Source organism: Nannospalax galili, unplaced genomic scaffold (genome assembly GCF_000622305.1).
Source record: "Nannospalax galili isolate Female #2095 unplaced genomic scaffold, S.galili_v1.0 scaffold875, whole genome shotgun sequence".
Classification (NCBI taxonomy): Eukaryota; Metazoa; Chordata; class Mammalia; order Rodentia; family Spalacidae; genus Nannospalax; species Nannospalax galili.
In genome coordinates, this window is record NW_008337059.1 from 2,024,985 (window position 1) to 2,051,895 (window position 26,911).

Consider the following 26,911-nt stretch of genomic DNA (forward strand, 5'->3'; position numbering starts at 1 on the left):
GGAAGGAAGGAAGGAAGGAAGGAAGGAAGGAAGGAAGGAAGGAAGGAAGGAAGGAAGGAGAGAGAAAAAAAGAAAAGAAAAGAAAAGGAAAGGAAAGGAAAAAGAGAAAAGAAAAGAAGAACCAAATGTAGTGGCACACTTCTGATCCCAGAACTCCATATGACAAGATGGAAAACAGAGACAGAATAGCCAGGATGCTCATGAGCCACCTAGTCTAGAGTACAGGGTCTGGCAGAAATAGCAAAAAATACCCTGTCTCAGGGTGGAAGGAAAGAACCCACTCCTGAAGAGCTGTCCTCTGATCACCACACGAGCTACATGGCACGTGTGTACCTGCACTCACACACACACACACACACACACACACACACAAATAATAATGATAAGAAGAAGAAGAAGAAAAGGAAGAAGTATCTTCTACTGAAGGTGAGGCTAGAGCTGACATATATGTGAGGCTGGGATGCTGCCACCGTTCAAGTCTCTCGAAGAAGGGTGGTTTGAGAGAATTAGGCCAACATACAGAAGAGGAGGGAGAGAAGACAAAGTCCCATAATTTCTGGCTGCTGACCTTCACTTCCATCACCTGGAGGTCTGGTTACACCCTTGCTGTTCCTGCAGTTTGGAATCTGAGCCAAGACATTCCTCAACTAGTTCAGCTTGAGTTTTTGTCATACACAATCAAAGAATATTGACTAACAGCCTCCATCTGTCTCTTGGATTCCTCCTTTGACACTTTATGGAATGCCTCCCTCCCCGTGTCTCTCCTTTCCTGAAAACACATTGAGGAATGGAGTCATGGCCTTTACCATGACTTCACCAATACCATCACCATCAGCAAATGTGAGTGAACATCTGCTTAGTCCCAGTGTTGTCTGAGGAACAGTGGGAGACAGAACTACCAGTGATGGTCTCTGCCTTCTGGGCGCTTCTGTGCACATCAAAATACAAGAAATTCCAAGGGCACCAAGCACATGCTGAGCACAGAGCTTTTTTGGAATAAGGCATAAATCAATCAGTCTGTGTGGAGTTTTTACAGAACACAGACACTCATCACTGCAGATTATCCTGACCTTTAGTACCAAACATCCCTTTCTTGAAAAACCATCCACCCCTCAGGACAAAAGGTTTATCTCCTTCATCTTAAAGTTACTTTCTTCAGTGGAGCATTCTCTTTGTGGGGTTTTCTTCACCCTGGCCAGCTCCTAAATCAAGATCAAATCTACTTGCCATTTCTTTCTGGGATGCCCTTTTCAAGCTTATCTAATTTACCTCCCCAGAGCCCTCATCACACTCAGAGCCCTCCCGTTACTGAAGCTCCACTCTTTCACAAATGAATGCCTGGCCTCCAGACAGATCCTATTCCAGAATGCAATCTTGGAATCTCCTGTATGAATGCCTTGCCATATGTTTTCAGGTCCTATTTTACTTTGATGGTTTTCAAAGAATTAATATTTGAAAAGGAAAAAAAGAGCATTACATACATTTCCAAAGAAATAATCTGTGCTCAAAGGTGTACATTCAAGATGGAAAGCATTTAGCCACAGCAATGAATTACTTACCTTTCTTGTTACTATGACCAAATACCTGACAGAAGCAACTTAAGAGAGGAAAGGTTTATTCTGCTCACAGTTCCAGAGGGTATGGTCCATCACGGAGGAGATGGGGCAGCTGGAATGGCTTCATCCATGGAAATAGGAGCTTACAAAATGTCCATATATTGGCAGATTGGGAAGCAGAGTACTCAAGCCAGAATCAGAAGTAGACAGTACCTTTAAGGCCTGTCCCTGGCAACCCACTGCTGCTAGCTAGCCACCCATCTCAACCTCTCAAAACAGCACCATCAGCTGGCAATAACCAAGCATTCAAACACATGAGCCTGTGGGAGATATTTTACATCCAAACTGTGGCAAGCTAGAAAGAAGAGAAGAGGATAAGGAGTCAAAAGCAAGTGGTGTCTGGAATTCCTGAGGGGTATTTTGTTGTGGGTTTTTTTTTTTTTTTTCATTTCTTTGTTGTTTGTTGTTGGCAGGATTTCACCTTGTAGCCCAGGCTGGGCTCCAACTCTTGATCTCAGCTTCCCAAACACTGGGATTTAGGCATGGACCACCATGCCTGCCTCTTGTGTTTCTTACTATCCTTCCATAACATGCTTTGTGCAGACCATCAGATAGTCCGAGATCAACCTGCCAGCCCAACTGTATCCAGGCCTCCATTGGATGGGCATGCTGGCTATGAATTCAAATGGCTAGCCTAGAGAACTCTACTGATTTATGGATAATCTGTTTCCTACTTTCCAGGAATAAATTTTTCTTTCCCCTAGGTCTGAGATGATAGCTCATCATTATCTGATTTCTTTCCAAAAACTTAGTGGTTTAAAAATGATTTATTATTCCTGCCAGTCTGTGGGTCAGGAATTTGGTCCAGGACCTGCTGGGTCATTTTTCTGCTCCATGTGACATCAGAGTGTCATTCACTCTGCTGCTTCCAGTGTCAAATGGACTAGGCTAGGCAGAAGGTCCAAGAGGTCTTTGCTCACCTGTCTGGCACATCAGTGTTCTTCCATGGGGCTGACCTGGCTTCGGCAGCTCCTGGTAGTCTCAAGATCATCATATTTTTTATTTGGTAACTGGCTTTCCCCAGAGACAAAAGTTCTTGGGCCTCTAAAAGTCTAGGCCTAGAACCAGCCCAACATCACTTCTACCACATTCTGCCAATCCAGGCAAGCCGCAAAGCCAACCCAGACTCCAGGGGAATGAAGAAGAGACTCCAACTCTTGATGAATGGAGTGACATGAGCATACAGAAGGGAGAGGAAATAATGATGACCATGCTGAGAGACCACCTGCCACATCTCTGTACCAGGCATCTCACCTAAAGGAACCACGCTTAGGGGCTGGAGAGATAGCTCAGTGGTTAAGAGCACTGACTGCTCTTGCAGAGGACTTGGGTTCAATTCTCAGCACCCACATGGCAGCTATGAACTGTCCTTAACTACAGTTCCAGGGGAATCCGAAGCCCTCTTCTAACCTCTGTGGCATTGCATGACATGGGTGCATTCACATACATACAGACAATACACTCATACACACCATGCTCATGCTTATTTGTTGACCTTAGAAATGGCCATCTGGTCCTGAAGAGGTCACCTATAAAAAGTTGTTCTTGGGGCTGGAGAGATGGCTCAGTGGTTAAGAGCACTGACTGCTCTTGCAGAGGGCCCAGGCTTGATTCCCAGCACCCACATGGTGGCTATGAACTGTCCTTAACTCCAGTTCCAGGGGAATCCGAAGCTCTCTTCTGACTTCCACGGCATTGCATGACACGGATGCACTCACATACAATACACTCATACACATAAAAAAATAAAAATAATAAATATTTTTTTAAAGTTGTTCTCATCCTGACTCTTTGGGGTCTCTTTCTCCTGGAGTTATCATACCCAAAATCTTCATCCCAAGACCCAACATGTTGATATCAACCTCACTCTCTTAGGGTCAATATATATCCAAATGCTGGCCCCAAGATTAATTTTTATCAAACCTTATTCAATTTTTTTGTTTTGTTATGATAAGATCATTTAAAACTTGTAATATATAAGGCTGATGACCTGGGGTTGGCAATCTTTGTCTGCAAAGAACCAGATGGTATGTTCAGCTTTTATGCCGTAGTTTACTTTGAACCAAGAGATAAGCTTTCCTTTCTGTTTATTTTATTTACTTATTAGCTGTTTGGCTTTCAGAAAGTTGCTTTTATCTGAAACATACTTCTTTCAACCTATAAAATGAAGGTATCAAAGTGTCCAAAAATAAAATATACCCTTTATGCTCATAGTTGTGAAAATGCAGCACATGTTTAAAAATCTTTACAGAAAGTGTCTAAAGTAGCCACCAGATGGGACTATTTCCCTGTGGCAATATCTCAGCCTCCTGCTGACATGCTGTCTTAGTTACTTTTCTCATTGCTCTGACAAAATACCCGACAAAAGCACTGTAAGGAGGAACAGGTTTGTTTTGGCTCAGAATTTGAGAGTATAGTCCATTATGGCCAGGAAGTCGTGGAGGTAGAAGTCGTGGAAGTAGAAGTCGTGGAGGTAGAAGTCATGGAGGTAGAAGTCGTGGAAGTAGAAGTCGTGGAGGTAGAAGTCATGGAGGAAGGAGCTTCAGGCAGCCCATCACACCATGTCCAAAGTCAGGAAGCAGAGAGATGAAGGCTGGCACTCAGTTTCATCTTTTTGTTCAGTCCAGAACCTTAGCCCATGGACTGGTGCCACCCACAGTTAAAATGGGTCTTCCTGCCTCAATTAACCCAGTCTAGAGACTCTCTCACAGCCATGCCCAGAGGTTTGTTTCCATGGTGATTCTAAATCAATCAAATTGACAAGACTAACCACGCATGTCATGACTTTGCATCTCTCCATTTGTCTGCAGGTCTACAGATCTCCCTTTCTGTACATCTGTTTGTCTGGGTCCTCCCCCCTTTCATCTACGTGTGTGTGTGTGTGTGTGTGTGTGTGTGTGTGTGTGTGTGTGTGTGTTTGTTTCTCTGTATATAGGCTCGCTGACCCTCATTTCCACCTTGATATACTCTGTGTCTCTAGTGTGCATTCTATGTATGCACACGTCCTTCCCTTGTGCCTTGCTTCTCTCTTGACTGTTACATCAGATTTTTTTCATTATGTCCATTTTTTTAATGAAAAAGTTTTTCTGTTTTTAATTCTGAAAATAGATATCTTTCAAATCTAAAGCTATGTTTCTATTCTATCATGTATAAAGAGATATCACATGTAAATTATTTAGCATACAGTAGATACTCGGTGATTACATCCCTTTTATCCACCCATGTGATTGCCTAAGTAACTTTTTTCCACATGAGTCATAATTATCAACAACAAAAAGATAGACCCTCTGTATCCACCTGTAATACTTGGTTATTCTCTCTCCCTCTGTATTAGTCACTTTTCCATTGCTGTGATTAAACACCACTGCCAAGGCAACTTATAGAAGGAAGAGTTTATTTGGCTTACAGTTCCAGAGGGAGTCCATAATGGTGGGGGAGGCATGGTAGCAGGAAGCAACCTGAGCAGAAGGCTATAAGCACTCACATCTTCAAGCAGGCACAGAAAGCAGAGAGCTACTGGAAATCCCACAAGGCTTAAGAACTCTCAAAGCCTGCCCCCAGAGACAGACTTCCCTCAGTAAGGCCCCACCTCCTAAAAAAATGCCACCAAATGAGGACAAAATGTCCAAATATTTGGAGCCTATGGGAGATATTCAAACCACCATGCCCTCCTTCCCAGGACACCAGCTGTCCACATCCTCTTTGTCATTGCTCTGTTTGTACATATGTTTTGGGAATTGCCAAAATTAGAGCATCAAAGACAAACAAGAAAACTGGTAACACAATGCACCTTTTGGCCAGCCACTGGAAGATGGTTCCCAGCCCCTCTCCTCCATCTACTCTGCAAATATGCATTGGGTACTTTGTGTACACTGGTTAGTGGAAGAGAAGCCAAGAGGCAGGTCCTTGCCCTCCCAGGGCCCACAGTCTACTGGGAGAAGCAAGCAACAGATACCTGGAGACCAGGGAGGGGATGATCTCTCTGAGGAGTTTTCTTTTAAGATGAGACCTAAGAGGAGAGAAGGAGCCGGCTGTGGAGCCCAGCAGGAGGAAGTGGAGGAAAGAGTGGGGTAGGCAGAGATAGTTGGCCCACAAGAGCACCCAGGCTTGGTCCAGCAAACCATGAGAGCTCAGGGAGGTTGGCGAGGTGGGTGGCAGAGGGGCCAGGCCCCAGGCACTGTGAAACTCACTATATTAGTTACTTTTCTCATCACTGTGACAAAATACCTAACAGAAGCAACTTAAGAGAAGAAAGATTCGTTTTGGTTCATGGTATCAGAGGATACAGAGGCAAAGATAGCATAGCACTGTGACTTGATGGTGGCAGGAGAGAATGGTTGAGGTTTGTTCATATTTTAGTGGATCTGGAAGCAGAGACTGGGACCAGAAGGAGGGGCCTGGCTATAACACTCAGAGCTCCCCCCAGTGAAGACCCCCACATCCACCTGCCATGCCTCCTGAAGATTCCACCTCCCAAGACAATGCTGCAACCTGGAGACCAGGTATTCAAATACACATGAGCCTGTGGGGGGCATTTCAGACTCAAACCATAATATCCACCAAAGGTTTTAGGTAGACAGCTAGCATGATCGGACTTAAGTGTTAAAAAGATACCCCTAGCTATAGTGTAGGGAGAGTAGATCACCAGGGTAAGTGTTGAAACAGAAGAAGAAAGAAACTCAGAGAAGATGGTTGTTGGTAGGTAAGGAAAAAGGGGAAACAAAGCTGAGATATTTTCAGAGGTAGAAATGACAGGATGGGCTGATGGATGAGGTAGGAAGACGAGACAGAGGGAGCACCAAGCCTGATGCCCAGGCTTCTGGTTTTTGTGCCTGGATACCCATTTGGGGGAGGGAGGAGTGGAGCAATCAATAGTTCCATTTTGGACATGTTCCATCTCAGATGCACGAGGGGAGATGTCAGGTAGGCAGTCGAATATATGAGTCTGAGCCTGGCCTGGAGATAGAAATCTGGGGGTTGTCAGTCATGGAAATGGATATGATCAGCTAGTGAAAGGGGAGAAAGAAGAGGTCCTACTGCGGGCTAGGTCTGCAGCGGGGGAGTGGTAGAAAATAGACCCACAGTGGGGGAAGGAGAAAATGCTGGATAGAGAAGAAAATAAGATGAAGGCATCCTAAAGCCCAGAGAGGAAGGGTGTGCTGTGGGAAGGCAGAAGGCAGGCCGGGCGTGGCCACAGTGTCGCACAGCCAAGGGGCCGAAAGCAAAAGGACAGAAAAGGCCTCCCTCAGTGTGGCCACATCAGAGCCAACAAGAGCAGCTTTCAGGGAGTCAGGGACCAAGGTTGGATGGGGAGAGGGGCGGGAATGCATGATGGGTAGACAGCTTGTGAAAACAGCTCTCTTGAGAAGTTTGGTCATAAAGGGAAATAAAGAAAGAGATATACCTCCAGAGGTTGAACAACCGAGAGTGGGATGTTTGGGGATGAGAAATAGCAAAGTGTGTTTGGAAACTAACAAAATGATCACTGGAGAGCAAAAGGTCATGCCTTGAGCTTGTTGTGATTTTTTTTAAAGAAAAGAACTTAAAATTGTGTAACTCTTCACAGTTTACCAAGTGTTGTCACACATACTCTCACACTCCTCACAGCCATCCCTTGAGGTGTGGAGCAGCCATGAGATACAGATGCAAAACCTGAAAACTTAGAGGAACTGAGTGACAAGCTCAAGGTCAGAGCCAGGATACACCCCCTAAAGCTGCTGTTGCCCAAAGTGTAGCTAGCCCATCCTTTGATATTAGACACCAAAGCTGTTGTTCACCTCCTAGTTTCACTGTGCTTCAATGCCCCCTGGAGTTCTACAAATGCCGAAAAGTCTCCAGCATGTGTTAGAGAAAGGAAACACATGGCCCCATATGGCTCACATCCAGCTATCCAGGCTCCTCAGGGTGGGGACTGACTGGCACCATGGAGGGACTGTGGATAAGTCACCTCACCTCTGTACCCTGATGTCCACATCTGTAAAATGGAGTTGCCAATAAAACCAGCATCCCAGGGTTGTCATGAAGATAAGACGAGATGGCTAAGAAGTGCTTGGCACAGTGCATACATATGGGACTGTTCTCTGAAGGTTGCTTGAGATGACTTTGATGTGCTCCTCCTTCTTCATTCCTCACCTTCATCCTGCACCCCTACCCCATCCCCTCACTCCCTCACCTCTCACCCTCATCCCCACACCTCACCTCCGCAATATACATCCTTATCCCCAACCCCATTCATTCACCCCCTTACTTCCACTCATACTCCCACCCTTCACCCTCAATTTCCTTACCCCTCACCTCCACACATACCATTACCCCAACCCCCCCACCTCTCACCCCATCCCCTCACCACCTCATCTTTTACCGCTCTCCCCTTACCCCACCCTCCCATCCCCACTCCTCCACACATACCCTCCACCCTTTCATCTTCACCCCCATCCCTACCCCTTACCCACTTATTCTTGCATCTGGCATCTTGGAGTAACTTCTCCTGCCACAGTTTGCTCTAGACACAGCACATGCAGAACCTCAGTCACTCCACAAGCTTCTGGACTCCCACAGCATGAGCTTAATGAGGAGAGGGATGTGGAACACAGACACCTCTGCCCTCTCAAGAGCAAGCCAGGGCAAGACGCTGCAGGGTATCTGGAAGAGAAAAGGTCTTATTGACCATGCAGGTGAGGCAGGCTTCACACAGGGGAGGCCAGGAAGGTAGGGAGAACGTTCCCCTTGGGACAGGTGATACAGCTGAGCAAAGACACAGGCACATCCAGAAAGGGCAGTGTATCTTCAGGGGCTGGTGAGGAAGTAAGCTGGCGCAATGGCTCCCTGGAGAGAAGAGATGGGGGCTCTTCCTGGGGAAGACCGCAGCTCTGGTATCAATGCTTCAGAGCCAATGCAGCCTGGTGGAAGGAAGGGTTGGCCACTTGGAACCCTCCCTGCACCCCATCTTGCCTTGTGATTGTCCAGAACCCTACCTCAGAACTGTCCTCACACCTCTGATTCCCAGGGATGTGTGACCAGAGTGTCAGGCCTCATCCCAGACTCCCATGTAGGCTTGAGGAGGCCCCTTTGACATGTGCTAACTCTGTAACTGATCAAAGACTAATGCAGCCTATCAGCCTCACCCCACAGTCCCTGTAGGAGCTACTCTGGAACTAGCACTCTCAAGGAGGAGATGAGTAAAGGAACTTCATAAGGGCAAGGAGCTTGCAGACCCCCTAGTTACCAAGATTCAGGGCAAAAGAGCTGGCCTCCAGCACCTAGGACAGACATGGTTCTTCCCTTCCTGCTGGGAGCTGCCTCCATGGTATGCTATACATCCAGGAACTCCAAGGGGCAGGAGGACAATGAGGGTGTCAATGCTAGACTTTACATAAAGACTCCTGACATGTCCTGGGGGAAGGCCACCAGCCTGCCCATCTCGGAAGGTTAGTCAGACCCCTGAGCCAACAGAACTTCCAGGCCAATGGCTGTTAGACTTGAGGTCAGGAATCCACTGCTCAACAGATTCTGAAATGTGATACATAAAACAGAATGCTTCCACACAGAAATGTTCCAGTTGAATGTGAGGACAGAGGACCCAGAGGCACACTCATTCTGTTACTCTCTCAGTTCAATTTTCATCTTACAGAAATTCAGTCTAGAGAGAGCTGGGCAGCCTGAGGTCACCACCCTATGTATGGCAGATTTGGACCCTCATGAACATGGCAAAAGCCATCAAAGAAGTCACTTGGAAGACTATGTGACGTGGTGCTGAGATGTATGGTTTTGTCATCACCACTACTCACCTGAAGTTCATGTGCATTCCTCAGAGTCACTGCTTTGATACGGCTACTAGAGAAAAAATATGTGCAAGACTCAGTGATGGCTTCATAGAGAGCATAAAAAAGCATAGAATTCCATCCCAGAAGATAGAAGCCCAGTGAGGCTTCTTACAGGTCATATAGCATTGGACCTCACTTGGCCTCTCTGACCTCGGTTTCCTTTTCAGAAACAGTCCCTACCTTCTTTCGTTCTGAGACTGTGTGGGGCTCAAGTGAGGCAATGCATGGAAGTGCTCTTAGCAAGGCTAAGCGCCCTATAAACACAGCGGACTTACAAAGCAGGTGTAGTAGTGATGGAAGATCAGACAGCCTGAGGTTTTCAGGACTAGTATTTAACACTCAAAAGGCCCTTCCTGTCCCTGGGGGTTGGAGCCAGCTGCTGGCAGTGCTGGAACTCAAATGTTCTGTATCCCCTAGTCCAATATGTCTCCAAAGCTAACACTGTACCCTTGACTCAGTGTAACTCAGACACACTTCATCAACATGTCTGAGATATACCCTCCTTTCACCGGACGCTGACTCAGCCCTCTTGATCTCCTTTCTCTCTTTGGATGCCAGAAGGCTCCTGGCCAGCCATGCAGCAGCCCCTAGACTTCACTGGCTTCTGGTGACAAAGGTTGGATCTGTTTCAGGACTAAAAGAAGAAATTTCTCTCAAAGACCTAGATGGAGCTCTCCCTGTGCTCCTGGGTCACCCCAGCCGCACCAGCACCTCGCTCAGAGTGGGCACTCAGCAGCAAACACAGGCTGCCAGGCAGGCCCCAGTGAATGGGGCATGCAGGCTTCTCCAGAGAGCCTGGAAAGCTGCTGTTCCACAGGTGGGAGGTGTTATGCACAGCCATGCTATCTGGGGAATCATGGGCACCCTGTTTCTCCACATAGAAAGCTGATGGGAAGACATTAACCATGGGACACTTGAGCCTCAGGTGTGAGCTCAGAGATTTCACTCAGTCAATCCGTAAATGTCTACTGGGCACCTACTATGTGCCAGGTGTTCTTCTAGGCACTGGAGAACAACACAGAGAAAAGGCACATCCTCATAGAGCTGATCCTCCATTGGGACCAGAGAGAACAGAGAGAGATGGACAAGACAGAAACCGGTGGAGCTGTGGGGAGAGATAGGGAAAAGGTAGAAAGAGTAAGTGGGGAGGTATAGATGTGAGGTGCTCAGGGAAGGCCTCGCTGAAAAGGAGCAAGTAAGCAGAGACCTGCCGGAAGTAAAGGACAAAACCAGCTGTGTGGCTGTCTGAAGCACCACCCCAGATGGGGGCACAGTAAGTGCAGAGTCCCTGAGGCAGTCATGTCCAGGGTTTCCATGTGGCAGGGCTGTGTGGCTTCAGGAAAGGACCAAGAGAGATAGGCAGTTTCAACTTTTGTCCCAAGTTCTTTAGAAAAAGATCCAGCAGGTCTGCTTGGTAAACCTTAGATGTGCTCATGGTCTGCCATCTAAAGTGTTAACTTCAAACAACTGGTAAAAGTGCTGGGGTTTCCTTTCTGGAGAGAGTTGTCTCAACCTTCAGTGACACAGTCTTCTCCAGGGATCACTCACATGAGGGCTCCTGGGAGAGCAGAAAGGTGCCTGAGCTCAAGCCCCCTCCCCTGATGTCCTGTGTTACCTCAGGAAGGACACTCAACCTCCATGAGCTGCAGTCTCCTTTCTGGACCTCATTCATGTCTGTCCTCTGTGAAGTAGGTCACTAGTGCAGCCTCCCACCCCAGGCTCACCTAAATGTTGTTATATTTAACTTAAATGAAGTCATCAGTGAAAAGAATAAACAAGGTAAATGTCAGGGAGATTTTTCTTCAGTCAGCCCTTAGTTAAGAAGTTGTCACTGGCTGCTCAATCCCCTCCACCACCCTGCTCCTTGTATTGTGACCTGCATGGTCCAGTCGCCTCTTCCCTAGCCTGAGTTCCTGTCTGATCCTGGAGCCAGAGGTAAGGCTCCTGTGCATGCCTGGGGCTAAGTTGCTCCCAGGAGCATCTCAGTGAACTCTGCCCATTGCCCTGCCCCGGTGAGCAGAGTAGACCCAGCCACTCACCCCCAACATCCTCTCCCCATTCCTTCTCCAGGTACAACGGCCCCAACCTGGTCTTGAAGTACAACCGGGCCCAGAAGCGGCTGGTGAACATAGCAGTGGATGAGCGCAGCTCACCCTACTACGCTCTGCGAGACCGGCAGGGGAATGCCATTGGGGTCACGGCCTGTGACATCGATGGGGACGGCCATGAGGAGATCTACTTCCTCAACACCAATAACGCCTTCTCAGGTGAGGGTCAGGTTGTCAGGCCTCTTCTGTCCCATCTTCCTCTTCCCAACACTGGTGGCCAGGCAGGCTCCTGCTGAGGCTGCTCAGGCCAGACACAGTCTCCACTGTCTCCAGGACCTCCCTGTGCTCCTCAGAGACCCCAAAATGGCCCTTCAGCTCCTGTGATAGGCTTAGAGTTTCATCCCTGGGCCCTGGGCAGGGGCAGAGAGGTTGAAAGACCATATTCTTCCTTAGACTAAGTATCCTTTTCTCTCCAGCCTGAGGCGCACTCTCCTCTCCATCCCACCATCCCATCACTCCTGTGTGGTCCTCCTGCTCATCCCCAATCCCCTAGACCATTGTTAGAGGCAACAGACATCCCTGGGCCACTCTAAGCCTCTCTCAAATGCTCTGGAGTCCTTTGAGGATTTGCCTCCTCAGCTTTTAGCTTTTAGCTGAGCTCAAGGATCACCTCCCACAAGTTCCTGCCCATCCCCTGCTGCCTGCTAGACAGAGGCACTGGATGTCAGGGAGCTGAAGGGGATGCAGCTCTGAGAAAAGCTGACCTCAAGTTCAGAGCCTTCTCACACTGCCCTGTGCATCCTCCTCACCTAGGTCTGTTTTAGATGCTCTCTGGCTTTACAGGTCTGGGGATAAGCATCCATTTCTGACTGCTCCTGAGCTACTGGGGTGCTGCTGGCCCAGGAACCACACTGAGTAGCAGGTTCCTACTCACCAAGGGAAACTGATGCCCAGAAGGCTAATAGTGACTAATATTAAGGAGTATTCTTCTGTGTTCCAGACCCTGACCCCCAGCCCACAGTGCTTTATCTCAGATAGCCTCATAGCTGCTCAATTAGGAAGGCCGTGGTACTCCTACCCTATACTGAAGAAACTGAGGTACCAAAAGATTATCTGACTTGCCCAAGACCTCCTAACCTATAAGCCACAGTATTCAAACCCAGGCTCCAACTCCCATCCATACTTTGCATTAAGACATGCTACAGTTTACCTTACTCCTGTGTCCCTGGGAGCTAGGAGGGAGCCCAGCTTTGGTAGACACTCAGGGTTTCACAAGTTGGGAGCTATGTTTTTGGGGCTATAGATCAAAGTGGCTCCCTGCCCATGACCCACTTTTTCTCAGATCTGACCTGCACCCCTTCAGATAAGCCTACTCCGGTAGGGCAGTAACATCTGCGGGAAGTCCTCAATCATGGTGCTCCCTAGAGGGAGACTAGGTATACACTGGACCCTTCCAGATGTAGCAGGCTTTTAGTCTGAACCAAACGAGATCCTGTGGTTCACACATACACAAGCACTATCCTGGGCTCTCTAAACTCCTGGAGCTGAGTGCCTAGCTATGGGCTCCTGTCTTCCCAACACACACACAAACAAACACAAACACACATGCAGGCTTTCCCAGCTACCAGCCCCCAATCCAGGATCCAGCCCAAGCTGCCCCTGAGTGTTAAGTTCGTCCAGTTGCATGAATGGGATGGGAAGAGGTTGGGGCCCTGTGCCAGGGGCAGGAGTGGGCGGCATTGCCTGGCTGGTAGCCAACTTTGTACTGCCAAGAAACAATGAGCCACGGCCCCGAGTGGTGTTTTATGGGTTTTCATCTCATCTTGCCACCGAGTGAGGCCTGAGAGATGGTAATTATCCCAACACAAATATCAGGGCATGATTACCCAGCTGGATTTACTGCCCTCTCTCCACCAAGCCGAGATTGGATTAGGACACAATTAATTGATGAGCTTATCAACTCTTTAATGTAGGGCAAGGTCAGGAAAGGAGCAGCATCTAGGTTGCCTGCAGAAAGGACAGGTCCCCAGGAAGGCCCTGGAAGGCCAGGAGGCAAGACCAGGAACAACTGTCCTAATTGGGCTCAGCTGGCAGGAAACCAGAGACAGCTCCCCCCACCCCCAGTCAGGGTACCTGTAAGAGACCCCAGAGCTGTCTCAGAGGCAGCACCCCCTCCCATGCTCTTAGAATCCCAGAACAGAGTTGCCTGGGAGAACATTGGACAACCCCCAGCTGAGCTGTGCTCCCAACAATTGACCCAGAAGTCTGGAGACAGAGCCCCATTCTCAGAGTGTGACGCTCTCAAATGGTCGCCACTGCAGCCCAAGATGATGGCTAGTACTGGAAATCACATCAGTTCTATGCTCAGCCCAACAATGACTGTCCTTCCTTGGTATCTTCATTTCCCAGACAAAGAGCTGGTGGCTACCTACTACATGCTAGCACCAAGGATGCCTCAGTGTGTGGAACACAGAAATCCCTCCTTCTGAGGTTGACACTGTCCCCAGAACAGCCTGTGGTTTCTCTCAGCATCTGTCATTCTCTCCCAGTCCCTGGGCTCTTCCTCCGTGAGAGGAAGCCCCTGTGTTGGTTATTGTGTGACTCCCAGTGGCCTCAGCCAGACCTTTACCGTCCCAGGAGCTTAATTAAAATTGAATAAACGAGTCTTAGGAAGTAAAGGTGAGTGAGCCGCTGCACAAGAGGAGAAGGGCCAAGAGAGGGACATCAGGGGGAGGCAAGTCATACCAAGGCCTAGAAGGCCTGGCTCTGGGAGAGAGACACCAGGCCACCAGGAGGGACAGGAACAAGGACAACAGTGCACAGAGCCTCAGCCCCAGGGGGTATGGTTCCTGGTGACCTTCTGTGGGTTTGAGGGATGTCTGTGGGTTTGAGTTAATTTTGCAGCTGAGTGACTCCATTGATTCATCGACAGGGGGCGGGGCATGGCATGGGGACATTTGTGCCATGTAAGCATTTCCTTGGATTAGCCCTACACTGTGTTCAGCCATTGCCACCCTGCCCTCTGTGGGTATCCTGAGATTTTTCTATGGGAGCCCTAGCCAGGGAAGTCACATGGCCTTTGGGGTGTTGACAGTCTCTCTTCCTCTGCCAACCTTTAAGAAGTTAGCACTGAAGTTTCTGGAAGAGCCTGGAACCCTGCAATATCCTCTGAGAGTTGGTTCATGCAAAGCTTTCCAGGTGATCTGAGACAAAATCTTGACCTTTTTGCTTCTACTTATCTATACAACAGGAGCCATACCAACTTCGCAGATTCACCTCCCTCCAGTGGCTCCACAGACCACATTCAAGATCTTTAGCATTATCCGCCATGTCTCCTAATATACCCCAGATTTGCCTTTCTGACCCCTACCCCTTTTTCTTCTACTCACTACATTCTTGCCTGAGGTTTTGAACTTGCTATTCTCTCTGCTTGAAATGCTTTTCTCACTGATTTTTCCCCAGGACTCACTCTTCAAATAAGGTCTCCATGAGCACCTTATCTCAAACTATCCCCTATGACTTTAACTGGCTTTTGTTTGCCTTCATGGCACTTTGTGTCTGGAAGTGTGTCACATACTAGCCTGTTATCCGGTTCCCCTGCTTAGACTTGCTTATTCTGTACTCCAGGACCCAAAGACACGCCTGTCACAGCATCAAATGTAGATTTTTAAGGGATCATCTAGGATAGTGGATGAAAAGAACTTGCCATGGCACCTGGACTTCCTGAGCACTCTTGGCAGCACTGGGTGATTGTGTGGTTATGAGGGCCAGAGCCTCCAAGAGTACTCTGGGTAGAGGGCCACAGGCTTCCTCCTGGTCCTGACAAAGAGACACTAGGAGCAAATAGAGGAACATTTGCAGGTGAGAGTCCCAAGTGAGCTTGGGGCATGGTTTGAGAACCGAAACGTAAGGGAGTGGGAGAAGAGGAAGACTGAGCACAGTCTTAACAAGGCGAAGTCCTGGAAACCCCCTTAATGCTGAACTGACCAGGAAAGACACCAGCCACAGGCATTTCCACAGGAGCATGCACAGGACAAGGAGGGGACAAGAGGCAGGAGCCAGAATTTCCCTCCATACCCTGGAACTGGAACCTCCTGCAGCTCCCGCAAAGAGCCATCCCCCTGGGGGTCCCATGCCAACCTACCCTGGCCACTTCACCACATGGCTCTGAATAGGAGTGTGGTAGTGGATAGGGTGGCACGAACCAAGAACCCCACCTCTTACTTTATTCTCACCCACTCAGTTAAAAAACTGAGCATTGGACTTCCCTGTGCCTGGCACTATTATGTTCTACATAGCTGGGGAGCTCCCTAGACGAGCCCACTTCACACTTACTTTCTGCGACTCTTCTTGGAAAAGCCCACACCCATGTTCTTGGGTGTGTCTTGTCTTCCCTGCTGAGCAGTTTTTTTTAAGCTCTCATGCTTAAGCCTATTTTAAAATATCTTTTGGGGGGCTGGAGAGCTGGCACAGCCGTTAAAGGCTCAGGCTCACAACCTAAAATATCTTTTTTAAGACAGGGTTTCCTACAGCCCCAGCTGGCCTGGAACTCACTAAGTAGACCAGGCTGGCCTCAATCTCACAAAGATCTGCCTGTCTCTGCCTTCTGAGTAAATTAAAATATCTTTATTAAATGCCAACTGTGCTTCATAGAAACAAGGTCCATATACCACCCTCCCTTCTCCACACAGTTCTGCTATTTGTATTTTCAAAAGATTTTTTGATATTATTTCATGGCAGCATACAGAAGGCTTTCTCGTTCTTTTATGACTGTATAGTACTCCCATGTATAGATTTGCCATTATTGGATTGCTCCCATATGGGTGAACATTGAGATTGCTTGCAATTTTTTTCTCCTTACAAAGAATGTCACCTAATGAATGAGCTTGTACAATATACCATTTTCCATGATTGCAGGAATATTTGTAAGATAAGCTCAGAAACAGAGTGGCTGTGTCAAAGGAATATACACATGGAACTCGAAGCAGCAAATCGCCCTCCCAGGGGAGAGCACTCATTACACTTCCATCAGCCATGTACCCGTGGCTGATGAGCGAGTGCTTTCCAACGCTTACCAACACGATGTTTCATCAATTTTTTTTTTAGTATTTGCCAATCTGATAGGAAAAATTGATTTCCAAGTGTAGTTTTAATTTTCATTTTTCTTAAATGAGTGAGGCTGAGAATATTTTTATATATTTGACTCTCTTGTCTGCTCCTAGCCTTTGCCCATTTTTTTTTTCTATTGACTATTGGTCTCTTTCTTATTGATTCGGAACACCTCTTTATAAATTAGGAAAATTAGCCCTTTGTCTGAAACACAAGTTGGAGATGGCTTTCCCTGGCTTGTCATTTCTCTTTTGTCTTTCCTCATAGTGGGCTTTGTAATGTGGAAAACTTTCATTTTTATGGACTCAGATTTATGACTCTTCTTTATGGCTTCTGGGCTGTGTGTCATACCTGAAGAGACCTGTAGGGACTCTCATAACCTGCCAGAGAAAAGATGGTGTCAGTCATCCTGCTAGAGAGAAGAAAGGGGATAGGGCAGGTTGCACTTCCGGCCTCTTCTGCCCACGCAACAGATGAACCATCTGCTCTCAAGAGAAGCACCTCTTGCCCAACAGTTCCTCCAGCCAGGCTGCCTCCAGCTGCACCAAAAGGCCCTGCGCCTCACTGCTCACAGAATCAGCTGGAAGCTCAGAAAAATGCAGGTTCTCTCAAGCTTCGTCTCATACCTGCTGGCCCAGAACCTGCAGCTTCCTGTGTCCATAAAGTCTGAGATGGGTTTTAATGTCATCTCATTTATCCGAAGTCTCTGCCCTTTTCTTGGAGTCTGAGGTTATCCAGGCCTGGAGGTGGATTTCTCCATCTCTAGATCCCCCATCCACCTTCCCTTACATGCAGAGTCCTAGTTCTCAGCTGTCCCAGCCTGACCCCATTTGGGTATATGAGCTTGGAAACTGTGCATTCCCAGGCCAGCCCACCTCCTGCCTCATCCCGTGTGGATGATGAATAGCATGAATGGAGGGAGGTTATAAGAACAATACAACAGAGAGTATGGGAAAAGCCAGGTGTGGTGGCACAGGCCTGTAATCCCAGCACTTAGGAAGTGTAAGCAAGAAAACCAGGAGTTCAAAGTCATCCTTGGTTACATAGTAAATTTGAGACTACCCTGGGCTTTATGAGACCTTGTTTCAAAAACAAAACTGGAGGACTGAGATGACTCAGTAAAGTACTCTGAGACTGATCCCCAGAATCCATGTAAAAAAGCTGAGTTCTATAGTATACACTTATAATGCTAGGGAGGTGGGGTCACTGGCCAGACAGCCTAACCTACAATGCGTGCTACAGGCTAGTAAGAGACCCTGTCTTAATAAACCAAGGTGGACAGCTTCTGAGGAACAACACCCAAGGTTGTTCTCTGACTGTACACACACACACACACACACACACACACACACACACACACACACACACACGCACACTGGTTCCCAGAGCTTATTGCCTTGGTCTTAACAAAGGACCCAGGGCTGCTCCCAGTAGCTGCTCAGGCTCTGTAACACTAGGTAAGGAAGTTTTGCCACATCACATCACTGTTTGGAGCTGGGAATTGCTGTCTAACAACAGCTGTACAATCCCAGGCAAAGGATTTGACCCTTGAGCTCCAATTTGTCTCTGTGGGATGAATCTCGGGGAGACTGTAGAAGAAATTAAAGATGTTGATGGGGGAGGCACTAGAAGTGTTTCCCTCTTATCCCTAAGGTAGAGGAAGAAAAAAGGGGTCAGGAATTATAGAAGGGCACACAGGAGCCTGGGTTCATTCTTTTAAAACATGTTCTTTTCCTAAACTAGTTCTTTCTCCCCCAGGGCATCACTGCTCTGCTGGTTTTCCATTGACTAAGCCATGTAAGGCATTTTAAACTTAATGTCACAGTTGCCTCCTGGGATGTGACTTGTTGAGGACTGGTTTAGCCATGCTCTATAATTCCCTGGAGTAGGAGGAGGAAGAGAAGGAGGAGCCAGTCAGTGATGCTATTACGTTTGTGGAACTGTGTTAGGCATTACTGTATGCACTTTACAAATATTTTTTAAACTTTTTAAAATTTTTATTTATTATTTTTATTTTATGTGTATGTGTGTATTGCCTGCATGTAAGTAAGTGCACCCATAGTGCCCAGAGAGGTCAGAAAAAGGCGTCGGATCCCCTTGGAACTGGAGTTCCGGATGGTTGTTAGCTGCCATGTGGGTGCTAGGATTCAAATCTGGGTCTTCTGCAAGAACAGTCAGTGTTCTTAACCACTGAGCCATCTCTCCAGCCCCCGAACTTTACAAATATTAACTAACTTATGTTCATGACAACTCAATGGAGAGTGGCCATTCCCACTATCCCATTTTAAAAGTAAGGAAAGGACAAGCTCATGGCTCCACCAAGGTCACTCAGCTTCCCTGCTATTTGACAGTAATCTCTGTGCCAAAGAGTTCCCAGACTTGCTCCTGTAACCCTGACCTCCAGAGCCCCTGCTCTGTCCCTGGATGCCCTTCTACTTCTCCTGGACCTCCTCTCTTTCAGTCTGTCTTCCATGGACTCTAGAGAGCCCCTCTCCACTGCCAATCTCCCTTCCTGCCCAACATTGACCTACTTCAGTGAGGGGCCCCAGGACAGAGTGTGGTTACAGGGAACCAGGAGGTAACACAGGATTTGGCACTGACCTGGACCAGGGGCTAGTGCTGGGTGTTTATTGCCTGTGCCATCGACCCGCACAGCCTGCTGTTTATCTGTCTTCCTGACACACCTAATTACCCAGGTTGCAGCTGCCAGCGTGTTTGCTCTTCCTAAATCATGGGCTCCCATCCCTCCTGTCGCCTAGGCCTCCAGGCCTCTGCCTGCAGAGGGGCTGCCATTGATTTTGCCGCTCCCATTTATGATCTACAAGGTTCTGCATCACTGTTGCACATTTTACCTTAATTAGTTTATTCTTTTGGCCGTCTCTGGTGAACTCAGAAGCCATGAGGTCAGTGAGGGGGGGCAGGATCCAACAACATAGGACACCCAAACTCCTTGGCTATGAAGCCCAAAGCCTGTTCAGACTTCAGCACCCTAGACAGCAACTCACTGGACTTGACAGTCTTCCAAAAGGGTTTCTGTGACCAAATATATTTGGGAAAGGCTGGGCTCAGTAAAATTAAGCAATTTGTTGAGGTTGGGCAAGCATGCAACCTTTCCCAAACCTGGAAGAGCATGGAATTCTTTCTCCAGGCTGCTCAAAGAGACCAGGATTCCACAAAGCACACTTTGGGAACTGCTGCTCTGGCTAGGCATGAGAACTTGAAGATGATGCAAGCTGAAGGGAATATTTCTCTTCTTGTCTGTCTGAGGCAGGAGCGAGGTGGCTCTAGTCCCCCACTGAATCCAGAGGTGCCCTTCAGAGTCTGCAGGCTTCAACTGCCAGCAGACCTTTCTCCTAGCCCAAGCTTTGATGGAGTGTGTTTGGTGGCATTGCAGGAAGGGAGTAAGTGAGCTAAGGGGCCCCTGTTTGATGATAGCCAAGGGTTGCTCTCTGTTGGGGAAGGCTAAAGACAGAAGCCTGCAGAGGCTGTCTTCAGAGGCCCCCAGACATTTGGAAGCAATGACATGCCTGCTACTGCCTCCCATACAGCTGTGATAATGGCAGCCTCTGTTCAAGTCTCTCTACAGGTCTGAAATCCAGAATACTCTGGAAGCCTCCAGTGCTTTTGTAAGTTTGTGAGAAATTCACTGGCTAACAAAACTTGTCCTGAGCTGATGTGAGCTATTTATAAGCCGTATTTATCCCACTTAATGTGAATATTCATGTTTCTTTGCAGAAATATTAATGTGTTTAATTATGGGGTGCCACCCCCAGTTCCTGCTGGGGGTGTTATGTAATCAACAGTCTACACACTGTGTTACCTTCCTAAAACATGAAGAATCTAGATTTCTGAACACATGGACCCCAGGGATTTCAGTGAGGAGCTGTGGGCCTGGAGGGGTGCAAAGTTGTCACTGCACACTCTCACCTTGCCTGACCTGTGACCAGGCTGCATGTGTGTCTTTTCACCATTAACCACTATGACACTGTGAGAAAGGCACAGATATTACCCACAATTGTCAGAAGAGGAAACTGAGGCTGAGAGGATAAGGAATGTGCCAGTACCAGTCTACACACACACACACACACACCTCTGGGTGTCGAGAGTCACAGCAGCTTTGCGCAAACCTGCATCTGTGGCACCTTAGAAGCATCCACATGCAAACACCCTGCAGGTCTCCTAGATCTGCCTTCCCTGCTCCTCACATCCATGTTCCCCTGAATGAGCCACCTGATGGGCTGTGTATACACTGCTGTCACCTGCACACACATCTGGGCCAACACACCATCGCTCACCTTTACACATCTGTGCTCATTCCCACACTCATTCCCACCCTCAATTCTCCCACCTGGGTATGCCCACTCTTGTGCACACTCAGCCACACATATGCTCACACTGACTCTTGCACTACCATTCTTGCACACACTCCCACTTTCACACTTGTACCCACTCGTTTCCCCCACATCCACTCTCACTTGTATACCCCATTCTTGCACACTTACCTATTCTACTTTCACTGACTTGCTCAGTCTTACACACTTGCTCTCACATCCACACTCACAGAATCACTGACCTGCCAAACCCCTGCAAATGTGGAGCTGGTGTCTCTAAAGGACCTTGGCAAGTAGCTCATCTACAAAATGGGGAAATCATTTCTGTCTCATAATAGCTACCATTTGGGAACACTGTGTCAAACCCTTAATGTGCACCGTCTCATTCATTCCTCACAGTTACTATCACTCCCATTTACAAGTGAGAAAACTGAGGCTTAGAGATGCTGAGCAACTTGCCCAATGTCTAGAACCTAGAACAGAATCTGTCACTGGGACAGAGACTTCTGCTTGCTAATTCTAAACCTCAGGCTTGTAACTAGCATCCCATGCTGTTTCCCTTAGCATAAACCTCACTGTTAGGCCACCCAGAGTCAAGTTTATACCTGGAAACACTTGGATACCTCCAAACAGAGAGGAACCTTACCTGCTGAGGGCCTCCTTGCATCTGATGATCTTGTGACAGGTGCTAGGAGACATAGTCAGAGGTCAGAACCTATTCCATGCCCCCTGTCCACCAGCATTCCTTTCCTCCTCTCTCTAGGTGTGGCCACGTACACAGACAAGTTGTTCAAGTTCCGTAATAATCGGTGGGAAGACATCCTAAGTGATGAAGTTAATGTGGCCCGTGGTGTGGCCAGCCTCTTTGCCGGACGCTCAGTGGCCTGTGTGGACAGGACGGTGAGTGCAAGGGCATATGGGGGCCTGGGGAGAAGCAGAGGGCCCACGGTGATGAGAGTCAGGAGAGGACTCATCAGGTAGACAGCCCCTATGGGGTGGTGACTGCCACCTCAAGGACAGCCTAAAGCTGCCTCACCTTGGTAGCTCCCAGTATGCCACACAGAGCAGGAACAAATTACTGATATCCAAGACTTACAGGGTAAGTGACAATGCACTTTCCACATCCTTCTCCCATGCAGCCCTTGTCATCCTTGTGAATATTGGACATTTGAAGGGCTGAGAGTCAGCTTGGAACAGTGACTTAACTGGGCAAAGTCTAGCATTAATTGGTGTGCTCATTCATTCGTTCATTCACTCAACTAACAGCAACTGCTTCTGTGTGCTATGTGCCCCCGCTCTAAATATTTACAGACTGTTGAAGGCATGACAGAGGAATGCAAAGGTGGTCAGATGGGGCTACGTGATTACCCTAGCACCTTAGTTAAATAATGGTTCTATCAACACCTTCTCACTCTCCTAGTGTACGCTACCAAGAGTCATCCAACTCAAAGCATGGGGAGGCTTGGCTGAACAGGAAAGGGCAGGAGGAGATACAGCCTGCACCCCAGGCTTGGGTCCCAGCAGACCCTACCAGACAGAGACTTCTGTGGAAGTGATTTATCCCTCTTGTCATCTACTCCCCTGCCACCCACCTCCTTGGCTTTGAAACAGCCATCACTGCACTGGGGCCAGCTGTTACCTGGTTTCCATGGAGCTCTGGCCCCAGTTGTGAGGCCAAGGGGTAGGCTCTGCTATGGATTGAGATGGCACAGAGGGATTGGGGATTCAGTGTGAATCTTCACAGCAGGGGCCTCCAGGCCTTGGGAGAAGGCAGGTGCCAGGTATAAATATTTATTTCTTAACAAGCTGGTGCTGGGAAGAGAAGCCAAGCTGGGTTGTGAAGCCACATTTAGCCCTGACCTGAATACCTGCCACCTGGACTCCCGCCTGGTGGGCGGGGACTGTGTGGTGGGTGGGTCAGAACAGTCCAGGGAGTATGGAGGGCCAGCTGGCAACCTCTTCCATGATCTTCCTGCTTCCTGTCTTCCCTGGTCAGAACTAAGCTTCCCACACTGGCCAAAGTAGGAAGGTTTTCCTAGAACAGGAGGGAGGGCATTGAAGGTTAATCACAAAGAGGTGTGCTGTGTGTCCTAACAAGGTCATCTACACACCCACGCATTTAACCACAGGACAAAAGCACTGTGTGGAAGGCAAAAGGAAACAAAGAGAGGCCCTGGCACCTCTGCACAGTGGGTGGCATCCTGAAGCTGCCAGCTCCCTGCGAGAGCTCACTCCAGCCCCCCAGGCCTTAGGGAACTAGAAAGAGCCTTACCATAGGTCACCACCAGGGGAGGAGTCCAGCCACCACTTTGGCCATCCCTGGGACCTGAGAACTCTGAGGAAGGAGCCAGAAGAGGCCAAGGCCAGTGTGGAAGCTGAAAGTCAGAAATGCAGTGTGGCATGGGAAAATGCAAAAGCAATGGTAACAACAGCACAGCGTACACATGCTCAACTCACCACATATGGAGTCCTGTGCTGCAGGCTCTTCTTCCAGAATCTTTACCATAAGCCATGGAGCTATCATTATCGCCTTTTACAGAAATGTAAGTTAAGGCTTTGAGCAATTAAGCAACCTGACCTCACACAGTAAGTGGCAGGCAAGGCTAAAAACAAAGCGCATACACCTCTTCATCCCTCTGCTACCCTGGCTTTGAGTGCAGTGATGACACATCTAACAATAAGCTTTCCTACTTCTTCACCCTAGGCATCCTTGCCTAGGGACAGGGGGAGGAGCTGGTCTTCCTAGTCAGTAGTTCTCAAAGTGTGGTCCCCAGACTAGTGGCATCCACAGTGTGAGGAGTGAAGATTTGGAGGCTGAAGAAATGGCTCAGTGGGTAAGAGTACTTGCTGCACAAGCATAAGGACCTGAGTTCAAATCCACAGAACCCATGTAAAAAGCCAGGCATAGTCCTGCAAACACTTAGAAGCCCAGTGCTCTGAGGGATGGAGACAGGAGGGTTGCTGGTGCTTGATGGTTGTCAGCCTAGCTCCAGGCTCAGGGAGAGACCCTGTCTCAAGGGAATAAGGTGAAGAACACCTAGTATCCTCCTCTGGCCTCTGCATACAGAGAGAGACAGAGACATTAATTCACAGGCCCTGCTCCACTCCATCCTCTAGAATCAGAAATGCTGGGATGAGGCCCAGAGATGTGGGATTCAGTACAGCTGGACCTGCAAGGGATGGTGACACACGCTGAGGTTTGAGTGTTTAAATGCCCCTGCCCCAGCCACACACTCCTCGCCCATACTCTGCTCCAAACCTGGGGCACCTGCCTGTCCTTTATCTTCAACTGCCTCATCACTCACCCACCTTCCTGAATCCAGCTCAAAGCTGATCTCTTACAAGAAGTGTTCCTGGTCGATAATGATTATGCCTGATGTTTATATAGCATTTTTATCTTTTCAAAGACCTTTCACATACGTTGTCTCATTTCATCTTCTCAACCACCCTGCCAGGAAGCAGGAGGAATATCATCCCCATTTAACTTGTGCAAGACGCAGCCCGCAGACCATGAGGCATCTGCTCAAGTCTGACAAGCCAGTCCGGGGGGCTGAGACTAGACCAGGACCACACTAACAGCCTCAGACTGGTGCTTCTCAGAGTGGAGTTCCTAGGCAACAGTATCAACACAGTCTGGGAATTTGTTTGCTTTTTTCCCCTCTTCTGGGTGTACTGGGGTTTGAAGCTAGGACCTCTGTCAGCTAGTCAAGCACTGTACCACTGATCTACAGCCTCAGCATCACCCGGGAGTCTGTTAGAAGTACACATCCTCCAGGCCCACTCCAGACCTCTAGAGTCAAAAACTCTAGGGATGGGACCCAGTATCTGTGTTTTATCATGCTGCCCAGGTAATTCTGGTATAAGCCAATGCGTGAGGACCATTGCCTTAGACCCAGAGCCCCAAAAACATGTCCTGGAATCATACCACCCTCTTAAAATTACTGTGGTCAAGTTCACGTGTGAATTTCCACAATCTTCTACAATTATAACATGTCTATGTTTATCTGCTTTACCAGCCCCAATAAACGGAACTAGGTATAACAGGAATTTATATATCTCCTAATTTCTAACTGAGCACATTTCAGTCCACGTGGGCTTAATTGCCCATTTGTTGATGAGCTTGCTAACAGCTGGTGAGGTCAGGAATGGGTCACCATAGTGCACTTTGCCATTTGGCCCCCTTCCTTCATTCTTCATTCAATCACTGAGTATATGCATACTGAACTCCTCTGTTGTGTGAAAGCTTTCAAAGTTCTCTGATCAAGAAGTCACTGGAAGCTGTGACTGGGCGTGGTGATGCACACCTTTCATCCCAGCACTCAGGAGGCAGAGGCAGGCAGATCTCTGTGAGACTGAGGCTAGCCTAGTATGGTCTACATAGTGAGTTCCAGGCCAGCTGTGGCTACATAATGAGACCTGTCTCAAAAAAAACAAAACAAAAAAGGGGGGGGAAGTGGGGAACGGGGGGAAAGATGCCTCTGCAGTTAAGAGCACTGGCTGCTCTTGTAGAGGATCCTGGTTCAGTTCCCAACACTCTGGTGGTAGCTAACAATTGCCCATAACACCAGTTCCAGGGGACCCAATGCCGTCTTCTGGCCTCTGAGGGCATTTCACACACACGGTACATTTACATACATGAAAGCAAAACACTTATACACATGAAATAAAAATAAATAACTTTTTAAAAAAAGAAGCCAAGGGAAATGAAAAACTTCAGTTTTGCATGGTGGTCATATGAGAGCCTATTAAAATGCAGATTCTGGTCAAGCAGCTCTGGGGTGGACCCTGAGATTCTGTAGTTCCTACATTGCCTCCATGTCACCAATGCTGCTGGTCCAGGGGCCACAATAAGTAACAAGACCTGTAAAGCACCAATTCCCAGGTAGCAGCGTTGGGACTCCAAAGAGCAAGGGCAGACATGTCTTCAGGCAGCATCCTTTCCACACCTCCAACTTCACCTCCTAACACCCTCCTTCCTTACACTTTACCTTCTAGCAACATTGAGCCAGCTGCTGTGCTTTCCCAGCATGCATCCTTCTTTCATCTCTGCCTAGAAGGTTTTTTTCTCCTCCACTTCAGTGGCTGAGACGCCTCTTGGAAAACCTTTTCTGAAATTCCCATAATGAGGTGCCTGCCTCTAGGAACACTTTTGTGCAGCCAGGAAACCCTGTGCCTCACCTCTACCATGCACTTGTGTGATTGTAGACATCTGTGTCCCCCAGAGACTCTAAGCTCCTTCTCTGTCCTCACACACTTTGAGTGGCTCTGAAGGTATCAAGCAAGTGAGCAGCTAGGTGGGTTGAGGGTTCTGCTCATGATGCCACAGGATAAGAAAATGAAGCAAATAAAGAGGGTCAAGACGGAGGAGGACAGCACAGTCTTGTCCCCTTAAGCGCAGCTGATTCCCTTTTATTTCCCAGAAATGCTTTCCTTTCACACTAGATTCTAAGCCACCTAAGGACAGGGACTGTGTGTTCAGTATTTATCAAAGAATACCTTATAGATAGTAGGAACTCAAGAAATAGCCTCTGGAGGCAAGTGACAAAAAGATAACACGGAAACTAGAAAACAGATATAGAAATTGTGTGCGTCTCTTGGGAAGAAGAAGCATCCACTGGAGAAATAATGCTATTATAACAGGGAGAAAAGCCGCTTTCATCAGCAGGATTTGGACTACCAAAGAGAGAATGGCTACTGAAAGAGGAAGCCGGTGCCTAGGGCTTCTCTGAGATACAAAGGGAAAAAACAGACAGTATTATAAAGGCCAAAGGAATGGAAGAGGGATGGAAGACCCTGTGAATCTGTGCCTTTCCTGCCATCAGAACACAGAAAGGAAGAAGTGCAGGGTGGGAAGTGGGAAGGAGAGGGAGCAGGCTCAGGAATTTGCTTGTCATCTGGGGGGAGAGAGAGAGAGAGAGAGAGAGAGAGAGAGAGAGAGAGAGAGAGAGAGAGAGAGAGAGAAAAATAGGAAGTGATATATAAAT

General features: G+C 48.1%; 1 protein-coding gene across 1 annotated transcript in view; it reads left to right on the forward strand.

Moving 5' to 3' along the window:
• Positions 1–26,911, forward strand: part of Crtac1 (cartilage acidic protein 1) — a 150,933-nt gene that overhangs the window by 88,874 nt on the left and 35,148 nt on the right. The window contains exons 3-4 of the mRNA XM_008831961.1: positions 11,510–11,706; positions 21,691–21,827. Of these exons, the coding sequence (XP_008830183.1) occupies positions 11,510–11,706; positions 21,691–21,827 (334 nt within the window). The remainder of the gene's footprint in view (positions 1–11,509; positions 11,707–21,690; positions 21,828–26,911) is intronic.